A 23660-nucleotide genomic window follows, 5' to 3' on the forward strand; every position below is an offset into this window, starting at 1 on the left:
TTATCACAAATGGTGCCACCAGAAAAAGACACATCAAAGGCAGTCGCACAATAAGCCTCACCTCAGGAGGGGCCGTAATCTGTACTTGTGTTATGTGTCCTGATGTGTTTGCACTTTTTAAGCAGTGACAAAATCGCACCAAAGGGCCATCCGTGATTGTCCTCGCCATTGGCCAGTCTGTCAAAGGGAGCAGGAGGTTAAGTGAGTCCATATAACAAAGGATGAAAAAAAAAAAAAAAAAAAATACAGGACCACATCATTGCACATCATGCCATTTCCACTGGGCCTGATGGTGTAATAGCTTTTTTTCCCCCTCACTATAGGAGCTTTCGAGCCGGAGCAGGCTGCCTGATAGAGGGAAGTCACCATGACAACGGTGTCGGGGGCACACGGGGAACTGATAACCTGTGACTGAGGAAAAAGACAATTCCAATTTGTTCCACTATATGAGGCGTCTCTTGATTTCTACATTCAAGGAAACCTTTCGGTCTCACCACAACCAACACGTTGACCCCGAGTGGAGATAAAGGTGCTGCTGTGAATATCGGGCAACAGGTGCTGAAGACCGGGGGGCAATTTCTTCTGTGTATTTCTGTCTCCTTTGACTCTCTTTCCTGGCCGGGATCAGGAAGCTGTTAGCCATAAAAGATTCATTTGTTAGGGAGGACTCTCTCTCCCACCAGGCAGGAAGAATCACCACAGATGTTTTAGTTTCTCCTGTCTCGTCAGGAGACAAGTTCATACGAGACCTGTCACTTCGAGATGGTATTATTGCTTGAGATGAAAAGCTGTGAGGTTTGGCTGGCTGTTTTGTGAATACGAGTGCCTCTTTTTGTAAACGACTCGGTATATTTGCAGTGGAACACCTCTGCTGAGCAGGAGTGTTTTGAATGGGAAGCTGACGCCGTTCAGCTCTTCTTACTATTATACTTACTTGGCAAATTAAAGTATTGCCCAAGGAGGAGATGTTTTTTAATAAAGGTTTAAAAACCATTTTGCAGTGCCGTAAACCAAATGCATCTGTATTTCACTCCCTTGTTGCTCCACAGCTGGTCTTAAGTAGCAGCTAATAGCTCGGCGTGATTTATGTTGAGCTCAGAGCGTCTTAAGAGTTCACAGCCTCGCTTCACAAAAGGGGATTTCAGCTCTCCTCTAGCAGGGCTATGAAGGCCTCCACATCAGCTGTGACATGATGGAAAGTGGACACTCGCATGCTTTGAGTGCATAATGTACGGCGCGCATGAGTGTGGTGCGTGTGATGCACATCAGTGACAGGAAATGGTACTCACCCGTGAGTGTCTGTGTGTCCCTCGTTCCAGCTAAGCTTCCAGCATAAGGTGGGGGTGCTTTACTGCAAGGCGGGCCAGAGCACGGAGGAGGAGATGTACAACAATGAGAGTGCCGGGCCTGCGCTGGAGGAGTTCCTGGACCTGCTGGGCCAGAGAGTGCGCCTCAAAGGCTTCACCAAGTACAGAGCGCAGCTGGACAACAAGAGTGAGCCATCAACACACACACACCAAACTAAATATTTCCAAAGTGCAACACCGGACACTCTTTGCTCACCCTGATGTCCTGATATTGTCCGTGATGCCTTTAAGCGTCTTTAATCTTGGTTTTTCTCTATTTGCTTCTATCAAACTTGTGTAATTAAATCTGAGACCTTGACCGCTCCTTCCTTCTCTTGCAGCTGACTCCACAGGCACACACTCTCTCTACACAACCTATAAAGACTACGAGCTCATGTTCCATGTGTCCACGATGCTCCCCTACACGCCCAACAACCGACAGCAGGTCAGTAGACTTCACGCTCTTCTTGTCCCTGCAGCAGACCACCATGTTTGCCCTTCTGTGTGGCGAGCCTGCGTCTAATGGATGTAATAAGTCCCAGAGCAGCTTCCTTTTAGGATATCTCCACTCCCGAATCCTGCCAATCTTCCCCAGAGACTCATTTTGCCTCGGTAATGACCTATCAGTTGAAAGCACGAGCATTGCCATGGTGACAGAACCTCATAGTAGGATTTTAATCAATGTGTCCCCAGGGGCCGGACCTGGCGTGGCGTTAAGACGGGCCTCCGTGCCGCTCTGCGCTAACAAGTGGAATTAAGTAGATGTAGTGGTGGACTAGTGAGCGACGGCCCGATAAAGCTGAGATTACAGAGCTTTACCGAGTCGCTGCACCACTCATATGGAAGTACTTTTTGAGCCTGTAATAAAACCTAAGGTGCAGCCCTGTAGAGACACGAACGGTGAATATAGTGAAGGACTCGGTGAGTGACGGAATGGAATAGGACAGGGTCTACAGTGAAGCGGAGCAGAGAGCTAATCCATCAAGAGTCTCTTAAAGTGTGTGATTGGCAGGATTAGAGGTGGTGGTAGTAAAAGGGCTTTTTCTTTTTTTTTCTCCGTTTCCAATTGTGTATCATGAAGTGAGATACTTAAATTTAATCACTTGTGGTAATCTTTAGGCAGGCTCAGGCAGAGATTGGCTCACTCTTCTTTATTTTCTTCTTTCAATTCACCTTTGTAACTCTAATCCTGGCGGTTTCCAACTCTAGCTAACCCTCACTGACAGCCTCAAACCAAACAGAGATCTGCTTAAACCATCTATACAAGGTGGAATATCTATTTCAACTAGAAGTACTGAATTAGACCATGCATATTTTTCCTTTAAAAAAAAAATTACATTTTCAACAATATTTCAAATATTGTGTGATGATTTTGTCAAGAAAACAGTTCAGGCTAATCAAATGGTGCAGTCTTCCACCACCCTTCTAATAGTACGCTTCCTTTACATTAAGCAATAACAGGAAAACATGCAGGCCAGCTCATCCTGTTTGCTTTGTGCTCTTAAGGACATTTTCAAATAAGACGTAAACAACATGCACTCTAGACAGCTGGCGTGGCTCATACCATCTTCACCAGGTTTGCTGCAAACTGCACAAAATACACTTGTAAGATTAAAATCAATGTTTTCACCACTTGAGAACTGAAGAACCTTTTTTTTAAACCTGAACTGAATGTTATGTGTTGCACATTCAAGGTTGAAATCTGCGTCAGCAACAGTTCTGTGTCATCTCCTGTGTTTGCTCTGAAGGTTCTTGGTGGTCTAAGCTTTTTATACTTTTATAAGTTTACAAGCAACTGAGAGATTCAGTGCTGAGTCATTCTGCTGCCTCTCCCACTGTTTCGCACTTCGCTACGGAGGCTTTTTATTCAGAAAAACCTGCACCGACTGATTCTGATCTTAATCTCTATGTTCTTTGTTCTTGTTGCATTTAATTTGATTTTCCCCTCTTTCATTCTAGTTATTACGGAAGAGGCACATCGGGAACGATATCGTCACCATAGTATTCCAGGAGCCCGGGGCCCTTCCTTTCACTCCAAAAAACATCCGCTCCCATTTTCAACATGTGTTTGTCATCGTCAAAGTCCACAACCCGTGCACCGATAACGTTTGCTACAGGTAAATGAAACGAGCATGGAGGGATGTCTCAAAAGTAATTCATTAGAAAAAGCAAGCAAAGGTGAACTGGTTAAAAAAAAAAAGTGCACTTAGTGGTATTGAGTCTCCAGAAATGAACACATTTCCCATGAGGCAAGCAGAAAACCAGCATGCTTTAGATATTAGGAGAATGTGCTGATCTGTGGATTTAATTTGCATAAACGTCTTGATGCCAAATGGCTCCAGATGAACATTTAAGAGCGCCTAAGTTGAAAGAAGAGTAATAATAGCTTGCCAAGAGCTTTCTGCGGTTTCCATCATGACTCCATAGTAATGTGTGGGAACTGCGAGGCTCTTTTGATCTGTACAGTGATGATACAGTTATTATCTTCAGAGACACCTTGAAATTACACTTCAAGTGTTTCTGAAGTTAAGCCTTTTTTTTTTGCTAATATTACAGCATTTGTCGAACAGATCACGATTAGTCTCATGAGGAATAATTTACTTGAACAGCATATAATTTAAGCACTTCTCTAATGGTTACTCTTTATAATAACAGTTCAATGTGTTTGTTTTTCTTTTTTAACTGTTGCAGCTACATTTGAATTATGGACGTTGTGTTTTGCAGTGTGGCGGTGTCCAGATCGAAAGATGTGCCTCCCTTTGGCCCTCCTATTCCCAAGTCCGTCACTTTCCCAAAGTCTGCAGTTTTCAGGGACTTCCTGCTCGCTAAGGTCATCAACGGAGAAAACGCCGCTCACAAGTCGGAGAAGTTCCGAGCCATGGCGACGCGTACGCGGCAGGAATACCTGAAGGACTTAGCTGAGAACTTTGTTAGTACCGCCACTATAGACTCGGCCGTCAAATTCAGCTTCATCACCCTCGGGGCAAAGAAGAAGGAAAAAGTGAAGCCCAGGAAGGATGCGCATCTGTTCAGCGTGGGAGCCATCACCTGGAGCGTCCGCGCCCGGGACTTTGGGCAGTCGGCGGACGTGGACTGCTTGCTGGGCATATCCAACGAGTTCATTGTGCTCATCGAGGAGGAATCGAAGAACGTGGTCTTCAACTGCTCGTGTCGCGACGTCATCGGCTGGACCGCAGGGATTATGAGCATCAAGATCTTCTACGAGCGCGGGGAGTGCATTATGCTGTCTGCCCACGATAACTGTGGAGAGGACATCCGAGAGATGGTGCAGAGACTGGAGGTAAGACCATTTAAACACCAAACCATCATTTCAGAAGTCTCATGTCCGCTGAGGGATCAAATCATAGATTAGACCAGCTGATCCTCTGCCGCATGTTCCATGCTGACGTCTTCTTTAAATTAAATAAACAATTAATCTTTTCTTCTTCTTTTTTATTTGGCTTTTGAGTAATGACTTGTCCTTACAGAGGATGGTTTGAAGTGTACTACCTTTACGGTCCAGCCGTGATCTGCTGAGTGTAGCAAAATCCAATCAAGGCTTCATCCCTCCAGTCAAGCTGCATTTGTCCTGAAATGTTGCTTCGTTTGGTAACTGTTCTGCAAATGGCTTAGAGTTTCCCTCATATCCTACCTGATTGATTGGCTGAAGGTCAGATTTGGCAATTTATGTTTTTATTAATGCGACTGATATTTATAATTTTTCCTCCTTGAATTAAACACCGGTCCACACAGGCCGGCCTTCACTCGCCGTGCACTATCGAGCCCTGGTTGCTCATGACCCTGCCAATCAGTTCACTGATTTAACTCCCTTAAACGCCTCACCAGAGCTGCAGTTTTGGAGATTCTCGGTTCTCTTTCCCTCACAGAGTTATCGGAGTCTGACAAGACAGTCTGTCTTTATTCTTTCATCATATCAAAATTTAAAATTCTGGTTTTAGGAAACTTCTACTTCTTTTGCTGTTTGTGGAAAGCATAGAAACTCCCTTTATCAGAGAATGTCAGTTCCAGTATTGCCAAAGATACAGAGTGCAGTAGTCCATCTTTCCGACGGAGCAGCTTCTGAAACATGAAGTCTGTCATCAAAATGTCCTAATAAATCCGTTAGAACTCTGTTTCCCTCAAATGATGCTTGGCATCTGGCATGTAAATCACTGCCTTCGTGGTGAATGGTGTAGTGTAGCGTTTTACTTTGGGATAGTTGTGGTCTCTCTGTGGTGAACCTGAACATTCTGAAAAATATTGCTCCTGCCATTGTAGCTTTACGACTCGCCACAAAGCTTGTTATTTTATTTTCACCATTAGATCAGCAGAACTGTTGCTTGTTTAACCTATATCTCTTCTGTCAGGTCCTATGAGCATTAACTATACACCGAGCTTCTGCTGTTGTGTTTCTCTCCCTGTTTTTTCCCTGAACGTAGCAAGAATCTGGCTTATTGGATAAGTCTATAAGGCTCTTTTTGTATTGACTTCTCCTCAGGACCACCTTGTTCTTTTTGGACTGTACGTATAGCGGACAGGAACATTACTCGAATGTGAAACTGTAAAGCAGACTTGTCAGAGCCCAAAGAGGATTACAGACCTCCTATTGATAGCTTTTTTTGGCTCATTGCACAGAATCAGCAAACGAGTGGAGTGAGCCATATAGGTCATACGGCTTCAGAAGTGAATTAGGATAAACCATTAGGAAATATCATATGAAAAAAAGCCACTGTGATGAAACGGAGGCCAATCCCTCCCACAGACGGGTGATTCAGTGGAGTGAAAGATTAGTGATGACAGGGTTTTTTAGTCCGTTCTTGTTTTGTTGAGTCAGAGAATGTCTCGGTCCAGGTACAGAAAGGGGCAGTTTAAGCAGGACACCAACCCAATTTTTAAAAGTAGAAGTGGAAGTACAGACACATTTTTTTGGGTCTGAGAAACTCAAAAATAGCAGACACTTGGCCTCGCACTACTTCACTCCCATTGAGAGCTTCCCACTGAGCCCAAGCCCTCTCATCCCCATTTCGTAATTGTTCCTCGGCCATCTGTACAACTCCGATGTTACAGTGTGTGATTTTCAAGGCCAAGTGGTTCTAGGTGTCTTGTAAGTCACAAAAAATTTGTCCTGTCTGTTTCCTCCGCCTTGAAGCTGTGATCTAATTGTGTGTTCCCCTTTTTTGTTCTACATAGCGCTGGTCTTTTTTCACAACACAACTTTCATGCTTTGTAAATGGAGCCTCTAATCAGGCAGTCCTGTGTTAACTTTGAATAACTTTGAGGTTGAATCATGAAATCCAGGCCTGAGCCAAGTCTGACCTCATCTGGGCCAAGGTTATTATCGTTTTGGGGTTTTGTATTAGTTTTTATTTCATTCTGCCTTTTTTGTCCAGATTTTGTCATCTCAATTCATTTTTTAAGCCGATTGCTTTTTATTATATTACACAATGGTTTTTTTTTTTTCTCTGTTTTAGCATGTTCAATTCAGTTGCCAGATAAAAATTTGTTTTTAAAAGTTATTGGACATTAAAACCTCAATGAAAATGAAAGAATCACAGTCAAAGACATTTATTGTCAGGTATGTTCAGTATACTAGGAATTTGTTTTGGGATTTTTGGACACCAGTCATTTAAAATGAATACATATAAAGACACTTATACTTACATATATATTCCGACAACATAAAATGTATAACTTTAATGAAATGTGTTCAGAGTAAAGTAAACAGCCGTCTGTCAATCATATGAAACTGGAATGATCAGAATGTGTGCCAAACGGCTTCTGAGATTAGATACACTTAGTGTGCTGTGTTAAAATCAACAACAGACTGAAGACATGCATGAGCTCGAATCCATTCATGAGACACGTCACATTACTCGAGAGTCAGGAGTCTTAAAGAGCTCGATCTTAAAATGAAACAAAACCCAGAAAAACCCAGTAAACTCTGGACTTTGGCTTGATCCTTTTGACAACATGAGGAACTGTAGAAGAGGTGCAGCGGCTTCAGGGCAAAGCACTGCAGCTGAAAAACAACACACTGTTATATTTGATAACATGGAGTGAATAAAAGGAATGAAAAATGAAGAAAAAAAAAAAAGCTTTAAACTTGGATTTGTTTGGCTGCCTCATCAACAGTCCTGAAAAAGATGCAGTTCATTTCCTACTAAACAAGAACGTCTGTCTACTCTGGATTACAGCAGGCGTAGATATTTTCATTATCACCTTTTTAGTTGCACTCGGAAGCTCAGAACAGCTAATAAATTTCAGCAGAGATAGTCCACAAATCCCAGCCACCTCAAAATCCCCAGAACCCGATGACGTATTTACCATAATTAATCTTTAAAGGACACAGATGTCATTTAGCGTCGTCTCAACTCATCATGAGAAAGGACAGAGCAGGATATATTAGCATTTGTGATTAGGCAAAGGACATCACTTGCTCATTCGCTATGCTAATCTGTCCTCACATTTACTGTCCACTTATCCACGGGATTTGAAAGGAGAACTTCACATGCAAAGCTCAGAATAAGTATTCAAAATATATCATTCCTGCTTTATCCGCACTGACAGCAGCAGCAGCGGGTTCGTGTGGGTTTGAGCTAGCCATGCATACTTTCTCCCAAAGGTGTGTGTGTTTTCCTAAATGTCCCAGAGGTTGAGTCGAATCACGTTTCACTGGGAGGATTTACAGGCTGAGGGACTTGTGATGCGATGCCAACCAGAGCGAGCAGAATGAAGACTGTAACACACCAAGGAGCCCAGTGTGAGAGCTAAAAGCTTCGCGATAACGAATGTCCTGCTCCCCAGGGCGCCGCTGAGCCACACGTCTGGCTCTTATGAGACAAGTCCTCCCCGTCCAGGTGCCATATATGCTTTTTGTTTTGTTCACTGAACAAAGCAGGAACAAACGCCTCCGTTCTGTATTGTGTTGGATCTCTTCATGTGCTGAAGAGCTGCAAATAAAAAGAACTGACTGTGTACAGATGAGCAACAGAAGAGGGAAAGGAAGTGGAAGTAATGAGAAAATGTGTTTGAAAAGTTTCCTATACTTTTGCTTTCACCATCCAAGCTGTTAACATAAGCAATCACTATATGGATTTGTCAGTCTGTGTGTTCTATTACGGTTAGGGTTGATGGGATGCTGATGGAAGAGGAACTATTGAATTTAACAGACATTAAAAAAAATAAAAACAAAGTTAGCTCCCCATCCTTGTACAAGGTTTTATGAGTCGCTGCAGTCATTAAAGTCTCTCAAAGGCTACGCCTGCCCATTAAACACAAGTTCACTCTATCTGCTTCAGTGGTTGCCCTTCCAGGAACCCAGAGGTGGTCTAGATTTAATTTACACATTGAAGAAAACCAAAATAAGACACCTTCTGCAGTTCTCGTCACTTTTTTTTTGTTTGTTTTTTTTGAAGGTTCCTAATTTTATTGGAATATTTTGGATGTGAGGAAGATGGCCCCACTACTGTTCTCAGGAGGTAGTCTTGGCGGATATGATATGGAAAAAAAAAAAAAAAAAGTCACAGGGCAGAAGTCCTGAGGAAAAACCAGGCTTTTCCATGTGTGTGAAACATGGTGGCACAGACGGTGCCATCAGCGGCAAAGCGATGTCTGACTGTCGAAACAACACCAGCGACACTGCTCCACTGCAGTTCTGAGCCTGATAATGTTGATTTCCTCTGAGCTGTGATGGAGTTGCATGTCACCAGATTATTTGAGCCTATATTGTTTGGTTCTGAGGAGAAACACTTTAGCCAGCAGGACGAACGCACTCCAACTCTCAAGCTTTTTTTTTTTTAATCTGAATAACTTTACAACAAACAGATCCTGCCTATGAGGTCATGGTAGATTTTGTCACTGTGGATTTTATCCATTTGAAGGGGAAATTGTGCACATTAATACTTTGGTTGTACTCTGTATGAAAGTATTTAGAAAGCTATTATTTAGGCCTAATGGATTTCTGACTAAGGGCAGTTTGATTCATGGTCCCAAACACCATTACCAAAGTCTTCCTCACACACAGGCCATTTACCTTCAGACTTTACCCTTGAGAACATTTGGACACAAGATTTCCAATTGCTTTTGCCCTTGATGTTTTATGCAGAATGATTGTTCTGTTATTGTCTCTGCAAAGTTTCCCCTTGAAACCCGAATAGAATTTGAGTCTTTATTTTATTGCAGAATGAGGTAGAGGTAATAACCGGAGCAGTACTTCCCCAGAACAATAACATTTGCCTCTTATTAAAGCCACTCTGTTATTACATGGTGGTGCATCAACGCTGTCTCGGGTTCCCCTCTCGCAGAGTGAGATAGGATTTCTACTGGTGTGAGAATCCGGTGGAGTGTTGACAGTCCGTGGTCTGTGTTAATGTGTCGCTGCAGCCAGCTGCCGCTCCGAAGCAAATGGAGGTGGTCACCCACAACTGAACCAAGACTAATCTGATGTGTGATTAAAGTTCATTGGATGCAGTTTGAGCGTTATTCCACTTGTTGGCATAAGGAACTGGGGAAATCATGCAGTCCCACTGTTTTGAGTAGAAACTGCATGAGCTTGGTCACTTTAGGTCATCGACATGCACGCATATTGGCCGTAGTTGCATTTTTTTCTACTCTGCTTAATCGGGCAGCCGTGCATCTTTTACTGGAATACTGCTGCCCAAGCAAAATGGTCACTTGAACTTCACTTGAACCCCAGTTGCATTAAAGTAAAGGTTTATGCCAGGCCACAACTGAGCCAAGTGAGCAGCTTCATTTGTATGCGAGCGCATGATCCAAGAGTAGACAAAAAAAAAAAAAAAAAAAACAGCCACAAGTTTGACTCAAACGCACAACTTGACGGGTAGAAACTGTCCGTCAAGAATCCACAGGTGAGGAGTCACGTCTCTGTCTGTCTTCCTGCTCAGCAGAAGCATTGAAAAACAATGAGCTCAAGCACATTTTTCATGCTGGATTGAAATAAACGTATTTATTAGCTGCCGACTTATGCAAATTACATATTTGTGTACAAATGCCAGGATCCAAAGTGATTACCTCCAGCTAATAAACTCGGCTCTCTAAAGACGTCGATTTCTCATGGCTCAATTAGTTCCTCATGCAGTAACCACAGAGCTACCGTTGTTTGTGCCCACAGAGACAGGTTTGTACTTGAGTGCAGTGTGTGTTTTTGCACATGTGGGCAGCTCTTACTCATTTAGCTCTGTGATGTATCCTCTTATTAGTTTCAGTTTTGAAAGGTTTCTTTTTTGAATTAACCAAACAAACATGCTTGAGCTCTGCTGCCTAAGGACAGGATTTATTTCTCAGCGTCTGATGCTGTGATGATATTCTCCTTGTGTGTGCTTGGAGTATCTGTAGGCTTATTAAGAAATGTTAGGGGCTCATCTCTTCCATGTGTGCTTTTTGGAATTTAGCTTCTCTGTCTTTTGATCAGTGTCGTCAGAACACAGCTGATCTCCTTCTTTTTCGCTGTTAATGAGCGACTTCAATTCGATTCCGCTTCCAGATCACCACCAGAGGCTGCGAGACATCAGAGATGACTTTACGTCGGAACAGCCTCGGCCAGCTCGGCTTCCACGTCAACTTCGAGGGCATCGTGGCCGACGTGGAGCCCTTCGGCTTCGCGTGGAAAGCGGGGCTGAGGCAGGGCAGCCGGCTGGTGGAGATCTGCAAGGTGGCCGTGGCCACTCTCACACACGAACAGATGATCGACCTGCTGCGCACATCCGTCACTGTCAAGGTCGTCATCATCCAACCTCATGAAGACGGCACACCCCGGAGGTAAAGACTCGCCGCTGCTTTCTTACTTTCACTGAAAACTTTTCCAACAACACTCAAAAATCAAAACAACTGAGTATAGAAAAAGATGTCTTGTGTGGTGGTTAGTACAGCTGAAGCGTGTGCCTTTAGAAAAAAAAAAAAAAAAAAAAGCCAAAAGTCTTAACCAAAGAGAAGTTTTGTTTTGACAATTTTCCATTGCAGCTGGGCTAAATTAACTTGACATTTCCTCTCATGTTTGACATGATTAGCATGAAGAAATGCTTACATACCGTTTGTGTTCCAACAGGGTTTATGTTGTTCTCCACTGATTTCTCTGGAGAGGAGCCTCTCTTTGTTGTGAGTGAAAGCTCCGGCAGGGCTGCAGAGTCACAGACACGGACAGTCAGCGTTTCTCACTAATGATAATGAGAGGAGCCCTTTGATTAATAGCTCCGCTCGCGCTGCCATTGTTTGACAGCTCACATTTTCAGATTGCTTTTTTTCCAGCCTTGTACATCGTTGTGTTTAATAATTACAATGGGAGTGTTTGCCCTTTTTTTTTAAGGACACACACCCATAGGGAGAGCCCATTGCTCCCGTAATAAATGGAGAGCAGCACATTTCAAACGGTCTTTTGTGAAGGGTGGAGATGAAGGTCTGTGTTAAATGCTGGTTCTCAAAGCACATCTGCTTGTTTTGTCTGCGAGAGATGGGCAGTCCTGTGAAATCATATCTGTCTTCCCTTCACACTCATTGACATGGCAACATCTTTGTTTTGCCTCAGCTTCAGGCTGACAGATTTGTGTACCGCCAATTGTTGTTTCCGCTTTATCGCAATTACAGTAGCCACAAAACAACCGGCTTGACAGTCTGCACAGAAACATACCTGAAGAAGGTGCGTTTTCTGTTTTTGAAGTCGCAGCTTATTAGTCCTCATTTAAATCATCGAAAATATCCTCCATTAGGTTTTAATGACAAATTTCTACAAAGAGTTAACGGATGATAAAGAGTAATCAGTCACGTTTGAATATGTGTGTTTGTGTCCATTCATCAGTAAATTATAAATTCCTGAGGGTGAAGTGATTTGTACATTAGATTTCCTCATAATATGCTTTTTTTTAATTATAAGTTATACCAATTGCACCATGACTAGATCTTCTGAGTGAAGCCACAGCGCACATAAGCACAGCTGTTTAATCTCACATCCAAACACTGCTTCATGGGCTTGTGTTTTACTGTGCTTCAACTTTGTGTTTTGGTCTGGCAGCAGAGGAGTAACATATTTGCTCCCCCAGATGGTCGGCTAACATGCCTCATCTGTGAATCCAACACAGCAGCCTGTCTGGCAGAACCGACTCCTAATCCTCTTACCAGAATCGGCGATGATATATGATGATACGATCATAATCACAGTTCAGAGAAGCAGAAAGTTGGCAAAACAAACACCTCCTCAAACCGATTCGGTGTGGACAAACTTGTGTCCAGCTCCCTGGAGGGGTGGTTACAGGACAGAGGATTTGGCAGATGAGTCTTTTGACATCATGTCTACGCTGGTGTAAGATCTCTGACTTGTATTGACTGACAGCCATGATGTGTCTGAAGTGACTCTGGAAAGCCTGGAAATGTAACAGGAAATACATGTTAGACACCATTGTCCCAAACAGTCTGCATTAAGTGGGCATTATGATTTGTTATATGTTCATAATGAGTAGTATGATGCAGGATGCATAGTTTGACCCATATATTTAATTTAGTTACAGATGCATGTTTCGGATTAGTAGGTTTTACTGAAGAATACCAAACAACTTAGTCTTTAAGGGTGATATCTCCAGTTCACCAAAGTACCCTTTCCCATGATGGTCTCATGAGAATTAAAAGCCTTCGTCCGGGGTCCTGTGAATTTCCCTCCCAAGGCTCCAACAAATCAAGAGGTGAGGGGTCAGGTGAAGAATCTCAAGTGCCTTCAACTCTTTTCGCCGCCTCGTCTACGAGTCAGTGAAGTGTTGCAGTCAACAATACACACTCCACTTTCTCCACTGTTATGTCAAAGGAAAGGAATTCAGCGGGGGCCTTGAAGGCCCCAGTCAGTCCCCTGTGACCAGAGAGATGGGGGTGAGTCTAGTAACAATGGACAAGAGTCTCATGACCTGCAGACAATGTACCCCCGGCTCCGCACTGCCCCATGACAGGGAAAAATATTTATATAAGCACATGCAGGGACGGGGAGGCGTGTGCTTATTTTGTTCTCCCTTTAAACTGACATGATATTGTTTGGCCTTCCTAATTTTGCGATTCCCCCACATTCACTCAGAACTAGTGTTGTCATCTTGCTGCTACGATTATGTCAACTAAAAGAAAGAACATTTATACTTCTGTGGAAAACAGTCTTGTAATGAACCTCCTCGATCTGTTTGTGCCCCAAAACACTTTTGTTGTGCTCGATCTGAAGCCACAGGAGATGCAGCTCTGATATTAGCCATACCTAGAACTGTATTTATTTACACTGGGGACAGGATGTGGTTTTAACTTGGTACAATACCAGAGGCTTTTCCATCATCACTCCTAAAAGCTTTAAACAAGTTCAACATGTTAGCCTCGGATCCAACTAATGAGAAAAAGATGAAAAAGATTAGCTCTTTGAAACAGGAATGTGATGTACAGAACATGGCAGTGATTGCATGTTTTGGTATGTAGTCATCAGAGATGCAAGAATAAACATAAGGATCAGTGCAGCATGGACAAATATGGATGATTGGTGCAAGACATAGAAACAAAACTAGAAAAGGGAGTTTTTTTGTGGATTAAATGACTTTCATGCTTTTTTTTTTCCATATTCATTTTATGTTTGGATCACAGACACTTGATGTTTGGAAGTGTATGAAACCTGAATATTAAGTAGGTGCAACCTTCACCGGAGCCCTGCTGATAAAGATTATTGCCTATGACATTCAGATGGCCACTTGTGACCTTTCTTTTGAAGTGTCATCAGACTTGTCATTGGGGATTTTCATCTGGGCCGCAGTAAAGCCGGATTTCTCACTTCCCATGCCAACACCATCCAAAAGAGAACAGCTCCAAACAGAAACCTGGAGAACGTACATCACAAATTGGCCCGCTTAATCCTCACTGATTCTTCACCGAAGCCGTTTTTTTCTCTTTTCTTTAGATGCATTTGCAAAGAAGTGATTGGAAGCTCTTTTTTTTTTTGCACCTCCATTCACTTTTCAGTCCACCTCCTTTAATGAACCCTTTGACAATGGCCTGCAATGAGCTGGTGGAGGTCACAACCTTTGTGACTCTTGGCTGTGACATGGACTCTGACTGTGGGAATGGATTAGCATGTCCCTCACTGGCTGGGCCTGTCATTGGAGTGACAGCTCTCTGACTGGGGTCTTAGGTCCTGTTGTCACACTGATCTATTGTGACTCTTTAAGAACTGATGGCTAAAGGAACTGATTGTTCGCCTCCAATAGCCAGCTAACTTTGCTCAACTCTAAAAACTCACTTTTTAAAAAAGAAATATATATATAAACTGTGGGTACAAGTTGGTTGTAAAAGTGATGGCTCTTCAAGTTGTGGCATTTTTGTTGTAAAATCATTTCCTCCCATAAATAAACCATTACTGCCTTTTTTGGTCAGCAGTTCAGTTGTAGTGGTTTGTCTTTAAGCTTACATAGACTATTGCAGTATAATTTATAGCCTCTCGCTTTCAGCTGGAAGCAGTTCTTGGTGGAATCAAGAGGAAACAGACAGTATTTCTTCTCACCAAGCTCAGACTTCTTTGTCTCCTCATGGCTGTCTGGGTTTGTCTGACAGCCTCTCCTTCACCACTCGCCTGCAGCTCAGGTTTAACTGTTGCCCAAACACTCGTTTCCTGCTTTTTTTTCAGGATTTATATACAGTGAGTCTGAGTCCCCCCCCAATCACAAACAAAAAGCACATTCCACATAAATCAGGTCTTGATGCTGGGGTTTCCCAGTCCTCTCCCATGCAAAAGAGAATATTGATATCATAAGAGATATTCACCCTGTCACTTCTTCAGCATTTGGTCCAAAAGCACAGCAAGAGATGGCTCAGACCTTTGTTGTTGACAAGCTGTTAACTAGGCTTAGCCCATGCAGTGAGTAATGATGTGTGGCAACCTAGCATGACCACACACACACACACACACACACACACACACACACACACACACACACACACACACACACACACACGCAGTTAATCAAGGTAATGAGTGGTTTGGCAGGCCTATTTAAAGACAATTGACCAGCAGCCTGAAGGGTTTAACACCCTTGTTCGTATCCTGAACAAAAAGTGATTGACGGACCTGAGACTTCATAATGAATGTAGTGAGATGCTGCGTCTGTGTTTTACCCTGCTGGCCTCTTAGCTCTTGTACTTGTGCTGCATCGACACCCAACGGGGTAGAATTTCTCTTTCACGTACAGACACCTCCAGTCCTCTGATGCTGTAATCTCACTCATTGCTCTCGCTGTCCCACGTGACGGTAACCAGTGATGCATGCAACATCCTTGCAGTAACTGGTGTTATTATTAAATAATGGAGGCCTTAAGATGTGGAGGATGTAGTCCTTGTTCATGAATGAGGCCAGCTTTGTGGTGACATTGACCAGATGTGAGCGGCGTGCTGAAGGAGGAGCAGGAGGAATCAAAGAGTGATCTTCTAGTTACATCTTATGACACCCACGGCTTCAGTGGGAGGCCAGCTGTAAACAACCCAGTCACCCATGGCCCAGTTCGATGAAAGGGTCTCTGAGAGAGGGATTACTTGCCCTCTTCAACCGCAGCTTTTACAATCAGCCAGCACAGCCTCCGCAAGCCCCGCTGTGTGTATACATGTATGACCACAGCAAAATATACGCAGCCCTCCACTCACCAGCGGATCCCGGAAAAATGGACTTGGGAGGGGGAGGGCAGTGTAATCATTAAGGTCACGGCTGAGATGCTTGTGTAGAGCCAGCAGAGCGCACTGGCTGTTTAACCCTGACCCACCAACCAATAGAAAGCCCCTCCCCCCCAGCCTTTGAAATGTACACACCAGGCCTGTGCCCGGCCCTAAAGATTAATGTTACATGAAATGACAGCACGGCCCCTGTCCACCAGAGCATCTTCTGTGTTGTTAGCAGTAATGGGATGTAGATGGGGGATAAAAAGCCTCCTGTGTGGCGTGGCTTGGGGAAAACTCATATCTGGTTCAGAGGCCAGTTGAGATTTTCGTCTGGATTAAAATCCTTAAAGTGTTTTCCACTATTCCAGAGTATCTCCGCTGTGCTGATAAGCCCTCACTGTGCACGTGCCAATGTGTGTGTCCCTGTGTGTGCTTATTGCCAGTGCGTACATGCGGATGGGAACACTATATCTGGACGTCTGCCTCGGGCCGAGTATCCCCGACTCCATTTGTGTGTTTTGGTGTTGTCATGACAACTCAAAATGTGAACGCTTCGCCTGTCTCTCATTCCACCAAAGGTCACAAGAGTCAGCATCTTGCGGAATAACAAAACCAAATTGTTGTTAAGTTGTCATTTTAGCAGCTCTAGAAACAAAAGAAGGAACAGACTTTTACATGACTAACAACTGCAGTGTGGATTTCTAAGGCAATAGAGTAATCAGGGGAAGTAAAGATTTTAATTCGAGCAATTAAACTTCTCCCTCTTATTTTTTTCATAAATTAGTCTTTATGTTCTGGTGAAGTATGATATGTAATTATCCCATAAAAAGAGAATGAGTCCAAGATTAATCGACTGTGTTGTATGTTGTAATTAGGGATACTGAAAAACACTTCTGGACACATAATGGCAGATCAGATCTGGTTTTAAGAACTGTTCCCATGCAGTATTCAGATGATAATCTTCTAATAAACATAATTATTTACCCTTTATTTCCTTCCGCATTGTCTCTATCAGGGGCTGCTCTGAGCTCTACCGCATCCCAATGGTGGAGTACAAGGTGGACAGCGAGGGCACACCCTGTGAATACAAGACTCCCTTCAGGAGAAACACCACATGGCATCGAGTCCCCACAGCTGCCGGCACCCCCCTGTCCCGGGGCTCGCCCACTCAGGGCCCGGACCGCCTGCAGTGTCAGCAGATCCTCCAGCAGCACCAGGCAGCTATTCCCAGAAGCACCTCCTTTGATAGGAAGCTGCCAGATGGGTCCAGGTAAGCCTTCTCACCTTTTCCACTCTTCCTGTTTCCTGATTAAAACGGACCAGACTGCCCAGCGCCAATCGAGGTGAAAAGGCAGCGATGTATTAGCACGGCTTTATTAAAGAGCAGATCAATGTGATGCTCTGACCACTGGAAAATCTCATTTAAAGCTTAAACTAGATCACTGCTGTCAGTACAAAACGTAGTTCAACACTTGTCTTTTTTCTTATAAAGGAACGTTTTCAAGATTTTTGAAGGTTATTCCGATTATTATTATTTCATTTTATTTATTCTCAGTGCCTGGTGTGAGATTTTCAATCAAAAAATCCAAACACTGAAAAGATCCAACCCTTTGTAATGAAACCTTTGAACTCTCTGCCTTTGTCATTTAGCAAAAAAGAGGCACAGTAACAGTCTGAGAGCTGTTTTTGTGTTCAGATATTTACATACATATAAATGGAGCGTTTTAGTGAAATGAATTCACGGGTTGGCTTTCATCTCCCCTCAGATGATAAGGCCACACTCAGACTTTGTTCCTGTCCCGCGCCGTGTCTCTTTTGGACATCTCCATTGAGCCATGTAAAGCAGTGATTTGTTCATTCTAATGAAACCCCTACAGTCATGATAACCTTTGCAGTGTGTCACACCGACCCCACCCCCCCCCACCACCACCACCAACTACCACCCCCCTGTGGCGTCGCCTGTTCAGACTACACTGGGATAATGGCCGCCCTCGCTGCCTAATCAGAGTCCCTGGCAGTGGGAACCCTCCTTTCTGTCTTCCTCCAAATGCCCCCCCCCCCCCCCCCCCCCCCCCAGCCTCCTCTTCCCGGGCTTTGCCGAGGAGGAGGTGATAGGGACACCGACACAGCTCGGCTCATCTCATCCAATTACTGCTGAAACAAAGAGAGAGCGCTTCCTGGACCACGATATGTAGCACCCCAGAGGGAGCGAGGGAGGAGGACGGGGATGAAGGAATCATAGATTTAAGAGGCAGAGAGGGAGACAGAAGGAGAGTATTATACACTCACACATCCTACAGGAATAAATCAGCATAAATTATTTGGTCATTTGTTTGAGTAGCTCGACTAATTTACAAAAATAAGGCAATTAGATCATTTATTTCCACACATTGAATTTGCTGTGACACTTAAACAGTGTGAGAGTAAACAACCCGAACCATGAACGCAACCGGAAAAAAATGGCACTTAAATCTCTGTAGATTGCAGGAGTATTAATGATATCTTCAAATACCCTCTATAAATTCAAATTAACTGGAGACCTGACGGGTGTTGTCGTGAAAATGCTTCATCTTGCTGTTATTTATTTATTTATTTTTAATATGAGGGTCTACAGGGCACATAAAGCACCTAAGGCGCCATCTCATCCACACGTGGAGCTGAATCCACATTTCCAGTCGTAAATGTGATACTTTCCATGCAGCCGAACGGGACGGACCCCTTAATCTCTCCACCTACAACGCATACTTGGAGCCCACAGAGAAAAATTGCTTTCAGTATTGCCCTCAGAACTTTATATGTCAAGTGAAGAAAAAAGGGAGAAGAAGAAAAAAGCATCTGCTGCTGTTTCACATTAGAGCGCCTGGACTCTGCTGAGGAGACTTCCTCTTCAGCCAAAGGAGGAAATGTAGGGACGTGGCCGGCGCGTTTGATGATGTGTGGTACGATTGAGTTACTGACAGTTTAGTTTCCCTCGGAGATCGAGGCAAGAAAAGCCGGTGACAGACACAAACTGTTGATGCGGAGAAATTTCTCGCCTCCTCGGTGAAGGTTCACGGTTTAATTTTTCAACTGCCACCCTCTACAGGATTATTTAAATTTGATTTGTCTTCTATTTGCACACATCTTTGCACAGTTTTTTGCATGTGACTCATCTAATTTAGAATTGAACGTTAAAAAATATATACTTTTGTCAGCTGGGAAATCAACGTAGATTCAATCCGAATTCATTAGGTAAACAAATATGGAAGCAGATATGTGAAAATATGAGTTATCCAAGCAGAATTGGCCAGAGACTTAATGTAAAAGCCATGCTGCCTGTGTTATTGCAGTCTTATTTCCTACCGGTCATTTAACCTACTCTGGTGTGCTGGACAAAGGGAAAGCCTCTGGGCAGCGTACGTCACTCGCAGAAAGTGTTTATTTTTCACTTCAGACCATCGTACACCAGTTTTTCCTGGCCAGACAAAAGTAAGCAAAGAAATATCGCTTCTCAAGACTTAAAGTCAGAGCAGTGAGGAGATTTTGGATAGTCTGAGCTAAGACGATGGTCAAATTAGGTAAATCTATGGAGTTTATTTAAAGGCCACATGTGCAAAAACAGTTTCAGGATCAGAAATATCAACCATGTCTGTAATGGCTGGGTTCATTTATGGCATCGCGCCCGGCAGCGCTGTAAACGTCGGCGTTTCGTTTCTGCAGGACGATGCAGGATATGGAGAATCCCCAGGTCAGCTCATGTAACAAGGGGGACCAGCACTACCGCAGCTCTCCCAGTAACCAGTCGTCCTCCAGCGATCCCGGGCCCTGCGGCAGCGGCACCTGGTCCCAGCAGCCTGGATATGACGGGTACGTGACCACAGCGCTGGGACTTTTCTTTTTTTTTTTTTTTTTTTTTTTTTTTATAACAAATGCCTCTAAGTATTTTCTCCGGGATTATGTGGTTTTACAGTAATGAAGGCAGCAGAAATCAGTTCCGGCGCTGTTTCTGAGAAGTTGCAATTTCATAAAATGACAGCAATTTTTCCACATGAAATGACCAAATCATCAGCGCACTTTTGCTCCAGCGTTTTTTTTTTTTTTTTTTTTTGTGCGGGAAGTGAACTAACAAAAATAATGAAATCATGCCTTCCAAGGTCTAACACCACATCCACAGCATAAAACAGTGGAAGATACTGAGTGAACGATGCATTTCATTTTATATATACAATTTTTTTATCTTTAGTTTTCATTCATTCATCACAGAGCTTTGATCTCCTGAATCTTTTCAGAAGAACATAAAGCTTCCTCGAGCATAAATGGGCACTTACAGTTTATGGCTGTTCCATGTTTTTGTTACACATCTTTATATTTATGTCCAGCAGATTTATAAAAGGATGCGGTAAACAGGAGTTATCATCATGAATTTGAATGGCAACAAGGCGCCGTTCTGGAAAATCCACGCTGCAATTTCAGAGGAAGACCACTACTCAAAGAGCATTATCTTTTAAAAAAATGATCTGATGTGGCTGATGACACAGATTTCAATTTTTATTTCCCCCCCCCCCCTTCTTTTTTTTTTTTTTTTTTTAATCTCGACAGCCCATTGTACGATGATGGTCTTCATTGTATTTTCGGTTGTCTGCACACAGTGTAGCAGCAACATGTGTCGGCTGCGTCTCGCACATGAGCACAGTCCCTCAGAAACCCGACGTCCTGTCTGTAAGTGGTTACAGACCGTGACAAGAGGCTTAAGCTTCCCACTCCTGCTTTTCTGTCAGAAGCCTCAAAAGTGCACTGAAGTCTTGAAGGAGCGCCGAACCCCGTCGGAGCTGCCTCGCCGCAGCTCGGCAGACACGCCACCTGATCTCCAGTTAGTCTTTGTTAAAGATCACGCACCGCTGTGGCTTCTGCTCACCTGCTGCAGTCTTTATCCGCTCTTTAAGGCTTAATTAGGACCTGCATTGAAAAAGCATTTGCTGCTCTGTTGCCTTTTTGGAGAGCGAGAGAGTGCATGGCAGGTCGAACCGAATAAAAGAAGGTCTCTTGTCAGTGTTGGCTGCCAGCGCCTTTATTCTTTTGTAAGCTCAAGTGATTTGACCTCAGATGATCTTGAGCTAATTGCTGTACATCTGTGGTGAATCTATTGAAGCCTTTTCACCGGCTGGAATACGGAACACGGTCTATAGACAGACGATCATTTACCATTGGCCATTTTGCTCCTGTTTTTATCCTCCAGTTGTCCGTCTCCTATTCTCCATGAGCGGGTGGGGGACATGCAGGGAGGAGACGGAGAGATCCACCGGGAGAGAGAGCCCACGCTGGAGAGGACCCGGTCTGCTGGTCAGTGTGGTGAATCAGGGGTATCCACTGTCCCCTGCAGATATCGGCATCTTGCTGTTCATAGGCTGCTTTCAGCTCCCCATTTTTTGCATGAGGCAATCACTATGAAGCAGTGATTAGTTTTCCAGGTGAAGGAAGGTCATTTGAACCACATTTAAAGTGTACGATACCTAAATGAATGCATGTGGATTTGGTTATTTCAATTTAGAGGCAAGCAGTTCTTCTGTGGTAGAGGCGCTTTGTCACAATTTGGCCCTCTGGTAGTAAGTGTGAAGCTGCCCGATGTTTTAACAGGCACGTGATGAAGCAGGCTGTTTACTCTGCTTCCTCTGCTGCTGCTGCTGCTTCTTTACACTCCGCTTTTCCTTTATGGCTCCACAGAGGCCAAATGGCACATCCCCTCCACCAAGATCCTGAACCCTCTGAAGCAACGGGAAGGAGGAAAAGACTCGCCTAACAAGCTGTCTAGGGTAAATACATCAGCTGCTCCAATTTCACTCAAAACAACTTTTTTTTTCCAAAAAATGCTGAATGTTTAAAGTTTGATGCAGGCTGTGTGCAGTAAAGTGTTTCTGCTGTGTATCCAGCCCTGCACTGTCAGACTTGCTTTACCCCACATTGGCATTTCAAATGGTGCTGGGGTCAGATTGCCCTTGTTTTGGACTTTGCTGCAATCAGCCGTTGAATTGGGCCGTTCTGCTGGGATGTTCATGTTTCCCCTCTAGACACTCTTTGCAGTTATCACTTTCCCCTCATCAGCATGCTAACCGGCGTCTCATCTCATCACCGTTTCTGGTTGTCTCACACTTTTCTAGGACACATTTTCCTAGAAGGTTGAATATATTAGGAGCTGCAGCCTCTCAGTTCTCCTTTTTCCTCCCTCACTCTCTCTCATTTACCTTTTTTGGGACCGAAAAACACTCTTTTTATGTTCTTTTTTTTTTTTTTTTTTTTTGAAGCTGGAGGCCTGAAGATACGCCTCCCAACTTCTGTCAGTGTTTTCAGCACTAATCCAGGCCAGTGGATAAAAACTTAAACCTTTCTCCTGGCACCATATGTCCCTAATGCAGAGTTTGATTTTCATGTGATGTGATTTAAGATGCTTACATTATTTAACATTATTAAGCATATGGTATTGAAGTGCAGCAGGTCAGTCCCTTTTAATTTCCAATTCATATTCTCAAATCAGGCACACTGTTGACACTCTTTAATAGAGCGTTTGTTTTTTTTTCCTTTTCAATAAATTGATTTGTTGTGCTGCTAATGCACATTGTAGATACACTGAGGTCAAGTTGACCCGACCTTGACTTGTCTTTTTTCTTTTTTTGAGCTCAGCAACCAGCATGTCTGTCTGATTCAAGCTCGGCAAAATAGATGATGAAATTCCAGCTCATCCCCTTTGAACCCTTTTAGAAGTCATATTATGTCGGATTCTCATATAAGTAGCAAAATATGTCACGTGCAGCGAATTCTTTGTGTATTTTCCTGTACTTATTACTGTCAACTAGCTGACAGAATAATGGGCCTCGGGAAAACAAGCTGTCGCCTCAGTCAGGGACACATGAACATGTGATGCAGCCTGATGGGTAAACCCCTCCCCGTCTGGTACGCCAAGCATGTTAAAACAACCGTAAGAATTATTTGCAGCTGCTGTTTGACCTCGTTTGATTTACCGGGTATTTCTTTATCCTTCACCCCCCTCTTGCTCTCCCCCGTCTCCCTCTCTCCTTCTCTCTTCCTCCATGCCAGACGGGTGATAAAAACTCAAGCCACTCAAGTAGCAACACTCTTTCAAGCAACGCCTCCAGCAACAGCGACGATAAGCACTTTGGCTCTGGAGACTTGATGGACCCGGAGATGCTGGGCCTCACGTACATCAAAGGGGCGTCCACAGACAGCGGCATAGACACTAATCCCTGCGTGGCTCCAGGGGCCCGGGTGCTTCTGCAGGGCAGGGCGGGGGAGCAGGGACACCCGTGGGTGTCGGAGCACCATGAGGATGGTGCATCCGAGGAGGATCATGGGAAACTGTACATACCACAAGGATATGCTTCTGCCATTATGTCCAGTCATGTGACAGAGGGCAGCATCGGAGACCTGAGTGAGATCTCGTCACACTCCAGGTACAGTACGAACACCATTTGTGGATTATATTCTTTCTCTCTGAATGACTCTTTTCAGTTGTTGCAGCTTTAATCTCTTTGTTGGTTGGAGTTAAAAAAAAAAAGACATTGTGTCAGGATACATTCTGTAGCCCACTAAAGTGAAAGAAAAGGCTTAAGTTGCTTGGATTTGTTACTACGGGTGTAGAAATCATAGGTTGTTGCT

The 23660-nt window shown here is 43.8% G+C and overlaps 1 protein-coding gene across 2 annotated transcripts in view; it reads left to right on the forward strand.

The window, feature by feature from the left end:
• Positions 1-23660, forward strand: part of LOC115399827 (signal-induced proliferation-associated 1-like protein 2) — an 86765-nt gene that overhangs the window by 43248 nt on the left and 19857 nt on the right. For both annotated transcript variants that reach the window (XM_030107407.1, XM_030107409.1), the window contains exons 5-14: positions 1320-1494; positions 1688-1791; positions 3306-3463; positions 4071-4647; positions 10849-11123; positions 17029-17283; positions 19713-19859; positions 21229-21332; positions 21714-21802; positions 23082-23455. In XM_030107407.1, coding sequence (XP_029963267.1) covers positions 1320-1494; positions 1688-1791; positions 3306-3463; positions 4071-4647; positions 10849-11123; positions 17029-17283; positions 19713-19859; positions 21229-21332; positions 21714-21802; positions 23082-23455 — 2258 coding nt within the window. The remainder of the gene's footprint in view (positions 1-1319; positions 1495-1687; positions 1792-3305; positions 3464-4070; positions 4648-10848; positions 11124-17028; positions 17284-19712; positions 19860-21228; positions 21333-21713; positions 21803-23081; positions 23456-23660) is intronic.

Source organism: Salarias fasciatus, chromosome 13 (assembly GCF_902148845.1).
Source record: "Salarias fasciatus chromosome 13, fSalaFa1.1, whole genome shotgun sequence".
Lineage (NCBI taxonomy): Eukaryota > Metazoa > Chordata > Actinopteri > Blenniiformes > Blenniidae > Salarias > Salarias fasciatus.